Source organism: Hippoglossus stenolepis, chromosome 13, assembly GCF_022539355.2.
Source record: "Hippoglossus stenolepis isolate QCI-W04-F060 chromosome 13, HSTE1.2, whole genome shotgun sequence".
In the NCBI taxonomy this organism is placed as follows: domain Eukaryota; kingdom Metazoa; phylum Chordata; class Actinopteri; order Pleuronectiformes; family Pleuronectidae; genus Hippoglossus; species Hippoglossus stenolepis.
Window position 1 is genome coordinate 20,640,276 of NC_061495.1, and position 14,072 is coordinate 20,654,347.

The 14,072-nt window shown below is 39.1% G+C and overlaps 1 protein-coding gene across 3 annotated transcripts; it reads right to left on the minus strand.

Moving 5' to 3' along the window:
• Positions 1-1,991: 1,991 nt before the first annotated feature.
• il1rl1 (interleukin 1 receptor-like 1) lies at positions 1,992-13,783 on the minus strand. 3 transcript variants are annotated; one of them, XM_035174306.2, is made up of 13 exons: positions 13,658-13,744; positions 13,080-13,137; positions 11,726-11,789; positions 11,318-11,561; positions 10,358-10,544; positions 10,110-10,260; positions 9,917-9,982; positions 9,610-9,733; positions 5,609-5,757; positions 5,343-5,480; positions 4,886-5,050; positions 3,487-3,632; positions 1,992-2,987 (listed from the first exon to the last, which is right to left on the minus strand). In XM_035174306.2, exons 2-13 carry the CDS (start codon positions 13,116-13,118, stop codon positions 2,739-2,741), a joined length of 1,722 nt encoding a protein of 573 aa, XP_035030197.2. In that variant the 5' UTR covers positions 13,119-13,137; positions 13,658-13,744; the 3' UTR covers positions 1,992-2,738. The 3 variants fall into 3 exon arrangements, with proteins under 3 accessions (XP_035030197.2, XP_035030195.2, XP_035030198.2); XM_035174304.2 differs by having other exon boundaries at positions 9,908-9,982; XM_035174307.2 differs by lacking the exon at positions 13,080-13,137 and having other exon boundaries at positions 9,908-9,982; positions 13,658-13,783.
• Between the last annotated feature and the right edge of the window lie 289 nt (positions 13,784-14,072).

The window sequence follows — 14,072 nt, forward strand, 5'->3', positions numbered from 1 at the left end:
AAAATATTAAAATCAAAAAAGCTATGTGCAATAACCGAACCAGAATATCTTAAATATAAAAATATACTAATGCATAAATAGGCTTGCATTCTAGTAAATGATACTGAGAGCCCTTGTGTTAAGCCATTATGTCCTGAAGAGAAAAACAGTAAGAGTAAAATGTCGTCACCACTCTGTAAAGTGTGGTTTGAGTGGTCATCAAGACTAGAAAACCAACCATTCACACACACATGAATAGAGTGCCTCAATGTGGACACACTCACACTGGGGAAATATGTGCATCAGTGTCTTTCCAAAGGAAATCTAAGCACTTGTAATGTAGGAGATCCGGGGATCCAACCACCGGCATTGTGGTTAGTGGATGACTCACTCAAACTCCTTAGCCACGTCCGCACATTTTGACGTCAAGTTTTATATACAGTTTTGTTGTGCAATAATGCATTAAACGTGATACCATAGCATGGTGTGCCTTTCGGCATTCAATAAATTTGGTTATCAAAATAAAATATTGAATATTAATATTAAACATTAATATTAAATAATAACTTTAATTGATTAAAGTTACCTCGGGGCACCACCCTTCAAAGGAAGGGAAAAGATAGCCAATATATTGATTAAGTCTCATAAAAGTACTAACTATAAATTTGGAACTCTGATTAACAATTAAATTAATAACTATAACCCAAATTACCATATAGATAGCTAGCTAAGTTGAAGGATATAGAGTTCTTGACAGTGTGGAGGTTGGCATAATTCACTTATGCAACATTAATGAAAAAACATTTGTGAAAGAAAAACATTTATTATGAATATAATAAAGTATAAAAACACAAATTACTAACGGTGTACTTTCTCAATAAAGATATGTATGTGAGTATGCGTAAGTGTCTGTGTGTGTCAGCGTGCTTCCAAAATGGCGGTTGGCCACTCCGCAGATAACGCCCCCTTTGGAATGTTTACGACATGTAGAGAGATGGGTGCTGAGATATGCGTGTCTGTGTTGGTGCCAAATTAGAGAAAGCTTGAAGGTTGGTAGAGCTTGGATTGGGAGGTTTGGGTCTGAGAGGACACCGTAGGAAAAGAGGAGTTCGTTAGATCATCAGAGACTTTTACAGGAGTGCATCTAGACAGAATAATGTGCGAAACAATAATAGAGGAGATCATGAGTAACACGTATAGAGAGCCTCTCAGGCCACACAACCCTGGATACCCATCCTTATCAATTAAGTGTATGAAATCGTGCACATCTACAATTTCCCTTGAACACTCAATTTAAGATGTGGACGTCTCCACGAATCCTTGTTCATTTCTCCGGCAAAACAGGAAAAATGCCTTCAACTAGGATGATTGCCACGAGGATGAGTCAGATAAACATTAATAATCCACAATAATCCAGAGAGAATGACTAATACACCCGTTCCAAATAAAACCCTTTAAATGTATTATTTCTTATGTTTGATTTTGTATTTGAGAAATCACCTAAAAAGTCATGAAAAATCTGAATTTCAACATCTCACCAGATATAAGATGACCAAAGAGAGGTCATTGGATCCCTGTGAAGAAGGTCCGGAACCCCAGTTATTTCGGCCCTCTCTTCTCTTCACTGTTGGACGTAGAGGCAGAAGATTTTTTCTCCTGGGTGATCAGCCACCGAAAACTTCTCGGGTCCAGACGATCTTTCAAGGGATCCTGTTCGTGACGCCAAGTTTGTGGTGGAAATTCATCTTGAGATTTGAAATAATGAAATTCTCAGACTGGAGTTGCCTTTGAGTCTTTTTAATAGTAAGCTCTGCAGAGGTTACACAACAAGCACGGGTGCTCAAAATGGAACTGGCCGCAAGTTCACAAAAGCCAGAACTTATACAAAGAGGCGTTTCATAAAACATAATATGAAAAAAAGACATGAAAGACATGAGATCATCATGTGTCTGTCCGTCCGCTGTAGCAGTTGGAAGAAAACATCACCAAATAAGGGCATACACCCTGTTTATCAAGGTCATAGCAGTGAGACACCGCCAAATAAGGGTTCCATCCTGTCAGGTAGACAGTATCACAGCAGTGAGACACCTGGTCAGGGGGATTTCCACTACCTTAGACACTGGTCAGTGCAATTTTCCACTACAAGGTCAATCCAACAGGAGAAGGAAAACATTTAAAATAATTTATCATTTAAAAAAAGTAACTGAATAATAATATTATATATATCTCACCAAAACAAATGGTCATGTTAGCAAGTCAAAAAGGATGAAGCACAAGAAACAAAAAACAATTTCTTGTATTTAAAACACATTGAAATTATAAAAGTATTTTCTTACAACTTCTCACCCTTTTTCTTTAGAATAATAACATTGTTAATGTTTATCTTCAGCAAATTGTATTTATGCTGTGCGTCCTCATAAACTAAAGTAGTGGAGCCTTTATTTACAGAACTACATACTCTGTATTTAAACACACCATATTGGTTTAATACTTGAACAATTAGGAATGGATATGAATGTGTAGCCTCTGTCAGATGCTGCCACTAGGACACATACATTTCACAATAAAAGTTCACAACAAAACCGTAAAGGACTCAGACTACCTGAGTTAAGTGGGCAACTTCAAGTCATTAGGAGAGAGCAGAGAATATCACAAAATTCCACAGAAAAAGCACAATAAACACAAACAGCAGCACATAGATGAGTCTCCTAAAGTGAGCAGTGAGATCCTGTAAAAACTCCAGACAGCTCTTCTTTATCTCAAATGAGAGCATACTGTGGACACCTCTTGGCAGGTGTGGCCGGCATCAGGTATCGAACTCTCTTCCAGAAGCGTGAGTTACACGCAGCAGCATCCCGCGAACCCTCTGGCCACCTGATGGGGGCGCTTTTTCGAATCAAATGCTGCAGGCCAATGGGGAGGTGTGTGTATCCCTGTGGCCCAGTGTCTCCCAGCTGGATCAGAATCACACTCATCTCCCTCTGCACCAGAGCATGGTGGAGCCCAACCTGGAAAATCACAGATGGCATTTATTTTATTTGTCTATAGTTACAGGGTGACAAAACTTCAGATAGAGAAACCCAAGAATGTTTGGCCTAGTAACATAAAAGACAAGAAGCTAAAATCAATTCTTCTTTAGTCTTAATTTTCTAAAAATACAACTTCACCATCTCATGTCAAGTTATAAATATGTTCTATAATGATTCAAAATTGATTGATTTTAAGATGACAAATTGTAATAATTATGTTTTTTATTTAATAATCATCTCCAGATAATTGTATATGCTATGTTCAGACAATATTTACTCTTGGTCATAACTTGAGGCAAATATCAGACAAAAGACCCTCAAACCTCAGTGAATCCACTTCATCGGAAACATTGAAAAGAAACACAAGTAACATAAATAAACCGAAAAGCAAATATAGCATATGCTAATATATAACAAATAGGAAAATATCGAATTATTGTCCTAATGGTTTTACTCTGAATTTCTCAGACTCGTATACCTGCCAGTCAAACCCTCCTATCACTGACTCACGGAGCGAGTCAGGACGTTGGTCAGTGATTTCAGAGCCTGATCCTGAACCTGGGGTGAGGATCACCATCAGTCTTCTGCTCTGCTTCATGTTGTTCTCCACCAGCTCCACGTGGTCTAAGAGGTCACAAAAACGATGTAATGCAGAGATATGAAAAATGCTTCCTCAAGCTTATACCACAAAAAACAAAAAAACACAATGTCATAAAAAACTTTTAAAGACAACCTTGTTTATGTGTGCTTAAAATTTAGCTTTAGTTTTTCAGGAGCTCCTGGACCACTTCAATGAGTCACATGGGAGAAGTTCTGACCAAAAAGGGTGAAAGGGTGAAAGAGTCATGACCCAAATCTCTGTCTCCTGTGTAAAACTCCCAATCAATCAATCAATCAATCAATCATTCCATTTATCAATGAATCAAATCAAATCAAATATACTTTATTGTCCCCATAGAGAATTTTTTTCTTGGGCCAAAGTGCTACAGCAGCTGCAGAACAGTACATTGTGCAACAAACAAACACAAACTGTCGACAAGGACATATCGTGTAAGACCCAGAATAACAATGCAGAATAAAAATGAGTTGAATATTGCACCTGCCTTAAAAACACTTAAAAAGATAAAGCGCTAAAAGTATATAACACATAAAAGATAAAAAAAAACTAAAACTGGCATTAAAACCTAAAAACCAGAGTGTTAAAATGTGACTGACAAAGTGCAAAGGTTATTGCTAAAAATGTTTTGTCATGTGACTATTTTCACCTGGATGCAAATGGACACAATGTTTTTTTTTAGTTTAGCACATTTTAATCATTTCAATTTACACTGAAACCACTGTTCAAAGCAAAAAGAGAAGACAGGAAGACATGTGAAGAGAGGATGTAAGAGAGAAGAATGATGATGTCATCAACAGCTGGAGTCCACCAGATGTTTGGATTGGCGAACACCGTCCAGATGTTTTGGATCGGCGAACACTGTCCAGATATTTGGATCAGCTGACACTATTCTTGACTTTAAATGACTTCACTATTACTATGGCATCTCTTGAATGGGCCAATAACTGTGTATCCTCATACGGTGTTTAGAAGTTGAGTTTGAAGTTGAATCAAAGGAAAATGGCGTTGGAGGTACTTGGAAAAAGTTTCCACTCTCAGCCAAGAAGCTTCTTCATTTCTGACAGACTAGTGGGAGGATCCAGGGACGGAAGTCAAATATATTGGCATACAACCAAGTTCAGAAACCAGCATTTAAACTTTGCTTGGATTGCCAGTGGTTTTATCCAAGATTTCCCACAGATTTGAAGAAATTTCATATATTTGTGCCTGTGCATCCAAAACTAAAACACAAACAAAAAATAAGAAATCAAATTCATACCTTCTCCAGGTATGTCATCCCTCCCTTGGATGAAGAGTCGATATCCACACTTTTCCTCCAGGACGGAGGGTAGAACCTGTGTGATGAACTGACAGAGTGTGTTCTCAGTGACCTTGTCCATCTTCTGCATCTGGTAGACCACGTAAGCGTCGTACATCCTCGCATCTGTTAAATACAAGGAAATTCATGGAAAAGTCGTTTTTTTGCTCATGATTTTCCATTTTGTCCAGTTTTGTCTTATTTATTTTCTTCTGAGATCGTGCAGCTCGACCACACATCTGGAGTTCATCAATATTATGTAAGTTATGTGACTTACAAAATTACATCAGTTCTTAATAGAAAATTAGAGAATGCCAAAAACACCATCTTAAAAATACTTGGACCTGATGGCAGGTGTGTGAAGTAACCGGTTCCTGCAACAAAATCTATTATTAAATTTAAAAAATCCTCTCCTTACCTTTCTTGTGACTCCTCAGATGGAAGCAGGGTCTGAACAAGAGTGCGAGGTCGACAGCAAAGCACTTCACCAGCACAGCAGCAAACACACACAGGAGCAACACACACACGGCTCTAATAACCAACGAAGTTATTGACGCTGGAAAAAAAAGTTCAATAAAGTAAGTTAAATGTGTAAAACTACATGATGAGTATAGTCAAGGATTAAAATCACCCATTATTTCCATCAGCCAAGAATAAAGTCTTATGATTGGACGACAGACTGACCTCTCCGCTTCAGCGTTAAAGTGGCTGATTTGGCTGTGTAAAAACCTCTGCCGCTGCATTTGAATTCAGCCTGAAAATCCTTTGCCGACACTTTTTTAATGGTCAGGATCGCAGTGGTGATGGTGTTCTTTGAAGGCCTCTCCATGATTCTGACAGAGGACACAAAGTTTGGCTCATTAAAGATGAGGAAACAACAGAGTGAAGTGGTTCAGGGCAGAGATTTACACAAAATCAACAATTTAATTCAAGGTTTGAAGTTTTTTTCTTTTTCTTTTCTTTGTGGTCAGAACTTGAAACTTTCTGTTGGGGCTTTGAAATTACGTTTCAGACTTTGGCCTTGTTATTTCCTCATGATTGGTCTTTGGATTTTAATTGAAAAATGTTTTTGTTCTGTTTATATTATTTGTTTGGTCATGTATTACTTTAAATGTTCAGTGTGTAGGATTTAGTGACATCTAGTGGTGAAGTTGCATGTTGCAGCTGAATACCCCTCAACCCACCCTCCCCTTCCAAACATGAAACAGAAACTGTGGAAACCTATAAAGCAGTGGTCGCCAACCCGTCGATCGCGATCTACTGGTCGATCTCGCAGTCTTCACTGTCGATCCCCCAACTCTCTGGACTCACTGGCTGTCGTCGCGCCGCAGATCAGCTGTGTGTCGGTTGTCTGTTTTTCACACGCGCTGTGTGTCCGCTACTGGCGGCGGAGCTGCAGGTTTATCTACTGCATTTCCTTCAAGAACAAGTTGGTTCATGTAGTAAAGTAAATGTCAGGACTGTACGGTATGAAGATGCGCATCTTTCGGTCTGTCGATAACAAACAAAGCCCCGTTGGAACAAATGAGTGGATTCTGAAGGTGAAACACTGGAGTGCTTTTACTTTGAAACGGGTTCGGGAAGTGATGTAAATACGTTTGTGTCATAGAGAGATAAACATTGTGGTTCACAGCAGAATAAACAGAGACAATGATCTTTCAACAGATTTTTAATGTTTTTCTGATGAATTTATGTCACAAACAAATGGTTGCAACACGTTCTGTATGCCTTTTCAAAATAAAATTACTCGAGCGTTTCTGTTGATGGAATCCATTCCCTTGTTTAAAAAGGTTTTTTTATTGTGAAATATTTGCTGGAGCGGAAGATGCACGCCTTCATACTGTGTAGTACTGGTATTTATTTGAGTACAAGGGACTTCTTTCATACAAGGAAATAATCCTATTTGTGGCCATATTCAAATCAAAGCCTATATTTAAACATTGTGCTGCAGTAGCAGCTCCTCTGCAGAACATGTTGTGGAACTGAGAAGCTACATATTTAGCATTGTAAATATGAATTGATATTAATTTGAATATTGTGCATTGAATAGAAAAATTTGCACAACTGCCTTTCTTTGTGTATATTTATTTCGTGTACATTCAGCCTTTAACAGAAATTGCAAAAAATAATAAGTATGACCCTCCTAAGTGGTTTTTTTGGAAGATATCACCAAAATCACGACTGTTTGCTGACCTGGCTCCTAAATGGTGGAATGAGCTCCACATTGACATCAGGACAGAAAGTCTACACGTCTTCCGCCGCAAACTAAAAACACACCTCTTCCGACTATACCTTGAATAAAAGTTTAAACAAACAATTTAGTAGCACTTAAATGGCACTTACTTATAGCACTTTGTAGTTTGGCTTTTTTTTTTAAGAAATTGTACTTTCTTGATTCTTGTTGTTCTGGGTTTGTTCCTCATTGTTACTTATTGTAAGTCGCTTTGGATAAAAGTGTCACCTAAATAAAATGTAATGTAATGAAAGATCTCGGCTTAAGTTTGGAATTAAAAAGTGATCTTGGGCTCGAAAAGGCTGGTGGCCAATTCTAGGGTAGAGAAAACAACAATTCGTACAATTTAGGTGTTAACATCAGTAGATTTATTTTATATTCAATTTCTGCCAATAGATCCATTTCACCTAAATCCTACACACCGGACCTATAAAGTCAAGCTGTTTCTCAATTCAAGGGCTGCCCCATTTCGAGGCTGACAAATGCAACCTTTCATCCCAGAGAAAATGGGAGGATCCTTCCCTGCCCAACCTATCCCAGGATTCACTGGGACAAAAAACCAAGGGGCATTTAAACTTTCTTGTCGTGCATAACTTCAGAACTAAGGGCGGGTTGAGCTGCTTCCTGTCTTTGTCCACATTTTGTTTTACCTGTGTTATACCTCAATTCAAAATGCATGGATTGCACAATTCTGGTTTGCACTACTCTTGTCCTATATATCGTGTGTGTTGGGCCATGGTTCTTTGTGAAACCACACTTCGGCCTACATGTTCAGTCAAGAGCCTGAAGCCACATGTTCCTCCAAGACTCAGTCTTCCAAGGGCCATCAAAAACCAGAGCAAGGAACTCAGTCTCCCAGGGGGCATCAGAGGTGGGAAACCCCCCCAGGGACACAGGTTTCAACTCCCATTGGTCACTCTGGACCCCATGACCTGTGAGGTCACCGGGCCAATATAAAGTCAGGTTTGCCCCCTCTTCTGTTCTCTTTCTACACCCCCTCCACAGAGGGAAGGCTGTCGAGCCTTTTCTCCAGCTCACATCTTCTCTTCCCATCCAACTCTTCGAGAGGAGCACAAAGGTGCAGCTTCCAGCTCATCTCACCAAGGAAACCTCCTCGCCCTCCAAGCTTTACCAACGTCCTAGCAGCGACTCGATGTCCTGCTTGCAAACTTCAGCCAGCAACTGAGCTACACAGCTCAACCGAAACCAGCAAGACGACACGAAACTGCGAACTGCACAGCAACTTCCTTTTTCCCCTTTCCACGGACTGGTAACACAACTGGGCTTAATAATTATACTAGGCTAAGCAAGACTGTTTATTCGATTCTGTGTGATGTTTATAAGTTTGATTTGTGGTGTTGTGATATTTTGGGTACAAGTTATTGAGAAAGTAATGTTAGTCTGTTATGCTCTTCACAGTCTTTCATTGCATCCAATCTAGTAACTTCCTCTAATTTGGCACACACACAGACACATGCATATCCCTTCACCTCATTATCTCTACAGGTCGTAAACATTCCAATAGGTGGGGGACGGGTGTTATCTCTTTGGCCAGAAACCATCTTGAAAGCACGCTAACTCACACAGACACACACACATGTATACACACATACCTATCTTTGTTTAGCAATTAGGCCGTTAGTAATTTGTGTTTTTATACTTTATTATATTCATAATAAATGTTTTTCTTTCACAAATGTTTTTTCATTTATGTTGCATAAGTGAATTTTGCCAACCTCTACACTGTCAAGAACTCCATATCCTTCAACTTGGCTAACTATCTATATGGTAATTTTGGTTATAGTTAGTTATAGTTAGTTTGGTTTAGTCAGAATTCCAAATTTGTAGTTAGTACCTTTATGAGACTTTATTCAATAAATTGGCTATCTTTTCCCTTCCTTTGAAGGGTGGTGCCCCGAGGTAACTCTAATCAATTAAAGTTATTATTTAATATTAATAATAAAATATTAATATTTAATATTTTATTTTGATAACCAAATGTATTGAATGCCGAAAGGCACACCATTTTATGGTATCACGTTTGATGCATTATGGCACAACATGTGCCTTATGACTGCATACTATGTCGTACTAAGTACTATGTTTTGAGTACTTAGTATGTTGCATACTTATATGTACTTGTAAAATCTGTCTACTTATGTGTTTACACCGGGGATCAAAGAGAGAAAAGGCATTTCAATCCGTGTCCTGTACATATGGCAGAATTGTAGTAAATAAAGTTGACTTTTGACTTTGACAAAAACATCTTTTCTGCATTGTTTCCTCTGTATAATAAAATGTGTCATATCTGTGAAGACTTGTCAGCTGGTGTATTTTGTTCAGGCTCTATAGTTGTAACACTGTATAAATGATAAGTTAGATGTTTAGTGAGACAGTTAACTGACACTCTAACATATTATATTAAGTTGTATGATATTTTAATCAGGCTTACTGTTTGGTGGTTTGATTGTATCCGGCCATCTGGTTGACTGGGTCTCCATTAACATACCAGCTAGCTGTACAATCTTTGACATTACTCCCACAGAAAACTGTGCAGTTCAACTTGAGCTCCAAGCCTGGGAGAAAGAATAAAACACATTTTATACATTTATTACCATTGGTAATTATGCAACAATTCTTCCATTATTCAACAATTCAATTCTATCCATTCACAGGCTTATCACTCAAAGGCAACACTATGTTAATAATCAATTACATATAGGTCAGATATAGATGGTCATTCAGGGAACCTTTCCTACTTTCATCTGCAAACTGCTCCTTGTTTATAGGAGAGAGGATTTCTACACCAGGGTAAGAAGCTGGATCTGTAAGCAAAAATAAAACACAATGTTTTTCACAGAAACTTGTAAATGTGTGTGACTCAAGAGTGTATTTACACAGCGGATGTATGATGCACAATAGATCAGAAACAGACCAGAAAAGCTCTCTCACCTGGAACTACTAGCCTCCTGGAGCCTGACGTGTTGTACGCCCTGTCATTGTGCCTCCAGGTACAAATGCAAGTGTAGATGCCCTCATCTTGTTTGCTGGCATTTTCAACCCACATGTTGTCTTCATGGCGACCTTGAAGAAGACTGTAGTCCTGCAGCAGACAGTGGGAATAAAGACCCACTTGAAAAATATGAAAATGAATTTGGAAAAAACGACAGAAGAACTTAGAGGTGTCACTGTAATCACACCTTGTACCAGGTGAAGTTTCCTCCAAACTTGATACATGTTTCTCTGACACGACGTGGACAGCCGACATTCTTGTTCTGGTTGGTGTTCCTGATTTGTCCGTACAGTTTGGGGTTCTCTCGTTCACTCACTTCTAAGACCTCCACTTCTACATTGTAGTTGCTGCACTCTCCGTTTTGTTCTATATGCCTGGAAGAGAAGCAACCCAGATGTAAAATGGTTCCGGCCACATGTTTTTGTTCCTTTTTGCTTAATATACACCAGTATGTCAAAGTTTGTTCCCCTCTCAGATAGCGTTTTCCTCTGGTAAATTACATAGGATGGTGTTTGGACTTGGGTTAGGTCATAGTAAAGAACGGTAGTGAAAACAAGTGTTGTGGTGTCAGGATCTGGTGAAGCATTTGAGTTTTAACCAAGAACGTTTAGCTGGGATTGGACAGTGGAGAGAGTGTTTTCATGAGTTACCTAAAGATCAGAACCTGACATGATTTTGAAGTTGTGTTCAATGATACAAGTAAGTAAAAGCCTCGAAAGCTGCTTTCAGACATATACTATCCTCCGGAAGATCTCCGGACATTCTCCAGAGGGACTGTATGTGTGAGCGCAAATGTCTGAGTGAGAGGTTCCAGTCTTTCTTCTGCCTTTCTCCTGCCAGCCTCCCAGTAAGAAGTCAGCAGAATGTCAGAAGGAGCCGATATGAGAACACAGCAGGAGATTGTGTTGACGTTCTAACACGTGACATTCGCAAAAAACTAAAACTAAAAGAAAAGAGCCATACAAATAGATGACACTGACGAAGACGTCAAGATAACTTTTTTGTTGTGAGTGGAGAATCTCCAGCTCCGTTGTTCTTTTCTTAAAGGCCACCTCCAGAGAAGGTCGGCGCAAATCCTCCAGAGTTCTTGACTGAAAATGGCGTAACATCAATTTCTAAAGTTGTCAAAGTGCAGGTCTTTTCTTACCGGGCAGTGTAGAGGCCAGAGTCCCCGGGGACAACATTTAAGAAAAATATCGCTCCACCATGGAGATGTATCCTCTCTTTCTCGTCATACGAGATATATTCAATCCTGGAGTTGTTTTTGTACCATTGTAACTCTTGGTTGTATAAGGTGCTCTCAGCCGGAGCGTCATGGACAAAATATAATGCTTCTCCTTCAACCAGGGATATGTAGGCATCATTGTCCTCACACTGGAGCTCTGCTGTATCTGACCCGGAAGAAAAAGATGATAGATTTACTGATAATGATGGAAATGAATAATCCAAAAAGACTTCATAAAAACCAAGAGCAATAGGTGTTTAAACAGTGATAATGTGGGTCATATACATACATAATGCCAGTTCATCATCATCAGCATAATGGAAAAACTACCTGAACAATTGAATGTTGACATCACCACAAAGATGAGGACGAGAAGTCGGGATGCATCCATTATCTGAAAGAATAAATCAAAAGTTAAAGTTTTGCATTGTGTTTGATAATTAACGAAGAACATGTTTCATACTGCAGATACATAGGTGACTTAATAATCAGAGTTATGCGCTGTCTGCAGGAACCTATGCGGCCATCTTTGCTTCCTGAAGCTACCAGCCCCACAGAATGATAAAATCAGTGTCACAATAAGTCTCAGAAGCTACACAGAGAATACTAGAATCAAATTATGCAAGAAATGGCCTCATGCTGCCCTTTTGTATGACCATTTACATAGTATTTTCATGTCTGCTTTTGCTTCTTTTTCTGTCATTACTTAAAATTAGACCTTGGCAGATAACAGGAGACCTGATGGTTAGAATGCACACCGGATGCACAAGCCCTGAACAGCAGGTCGCTGCTTCAACTCACAGCTAACCAGGATTTCCCATCTCTTTTCGATTTCCTGTCTCTTTCAACTCTCGCTATGGAACATTTTACGTTAAATTCTGTCTAGACATTGAAAGGACAAAACAGATCATTCAGCTCCTGTGGAATGTCTTGTTTTTTCAATAGAGATGATCCGCAGTGTTAATATTTGGCTTCTATGGCATTTAAGTTCAGGGGTTGGTAAAAGCGACAACTTCAATACACCACGGAATATCTTTTCGTTATCCTGCTTCACTTAACCCAAATCGAACAGTGGCAAGTACGATATCGTAGCAAAGGCCCCTGATCTCTTCACTTGTGAGCTTAAACTAAGCTGAATGAAGAAAAGATTGGGGAGTGGACATAATGCAGGAGAACCCCTCCTGTGACAAACATGTTGATATTATTTAACATGGCAGGGAAAAACTAAAACTAAAGCCTGAAATCCAGAACCCTGAAATGAGTCAAATCAAAAAAGAAGCATTTAAATAAACACAAATAACCTATACAACAGCTAAAGACTATAAAAGAGACCATATATTTTTGAAAAAGCAGAGTTCATTCAGCTCATCCCTGTGCTACCAAAGTGAATATCTCGGAGTTGAGGCTATCGGCGTAGCATTGCGTAGTGATCAGTCGGCAGCTCTGCTATCTTCCCACAGATAACCCCCACTTAAAATTGTTATTTCATTTTTAACCAGCAAAATGTCAACAAAAAAAGAAAAGCCCTTATCAGATCACCACTGCAGAAAAACAAGTTTGAAATTAGTCAGTTACCAAGGACAGGCATGAGGTTATAGAAGTTCCTGGCGGAAAATGTGACGTTAAAAAATGTTATCTGCACAGGAGATAATGGATCTTATCTTTTATACAGCAAGTTGCTCACCTCAGCACACTGATGCGGAACACATTTCCTCTGAGACATCAACAGCAGTTGTCAATCTCTATACACATACACATGAGAGTGAAGTTTGTGGGATGTAAATGAGAATCAGCGATCTTAAAAGGGCTAAAGAGCTCAGTCGGGCTGCGGAGTTGGATCATTCTCAGAAGGATTGTCACAACAAGCAGTTTGACATCACACGCCGCCATTTCAACCACTGTTCGTATAAAAATACACATAGACACTACTTAGAGTTTACACAATGAACCAAATAACCAAGCCCATCTCATACAGTCACAGGGCTGTTACAGCATCAAGCAATACATCGTCATCACTAAACTGTTGTGTCACTTTAATATAACATCATTGACCATGACAAATATTTGCATAGCAGATTCAGCTGCAAAACAGAGGTATTAATCCTCACTCTTCTAAATTATCTAAAATATGTTGAGCATAATTTCAATTCCATTAAGCTTTTTGTTACTCAGGTACCTCGTGATTTGGCACTATACAGACATTAAATAAAAAATGATACAGTAAAGAAATAATCCTGCAACATATATGAAACATTTGCTTACCTCATAAAGTGCTGGAAGCTGGGAGGGATTCAGCCACTCTCTGTCTGTGTTCTTCTCCTCTGAGTGTCTGTGTTGTCATGTGCTAGCTCTCACTGAACAGAATGGGTGAGCAGCGTGTGCTGCACATGAGAACAAGGAAATTGAGACACACACCCACAAAACACGCACACCCTCACACACACACACACACACACACACACACACACACACACAGTTTTTCTTATTTATCTGAAGGGAGTTCCACTGAAGAGCGCAATATTCTCCTTTCCATCAAAAACTCAGAATCATGCAATCATCCACCTACATATTCCAAGTTATTACAGTGGACTAACATTAAAACAGTGTGCGATGTGGGACTTTGCAGCTTCAGCCTCTTGTATTTAGAACATCTTTTCGCCACCAAGGAAGTTATTTT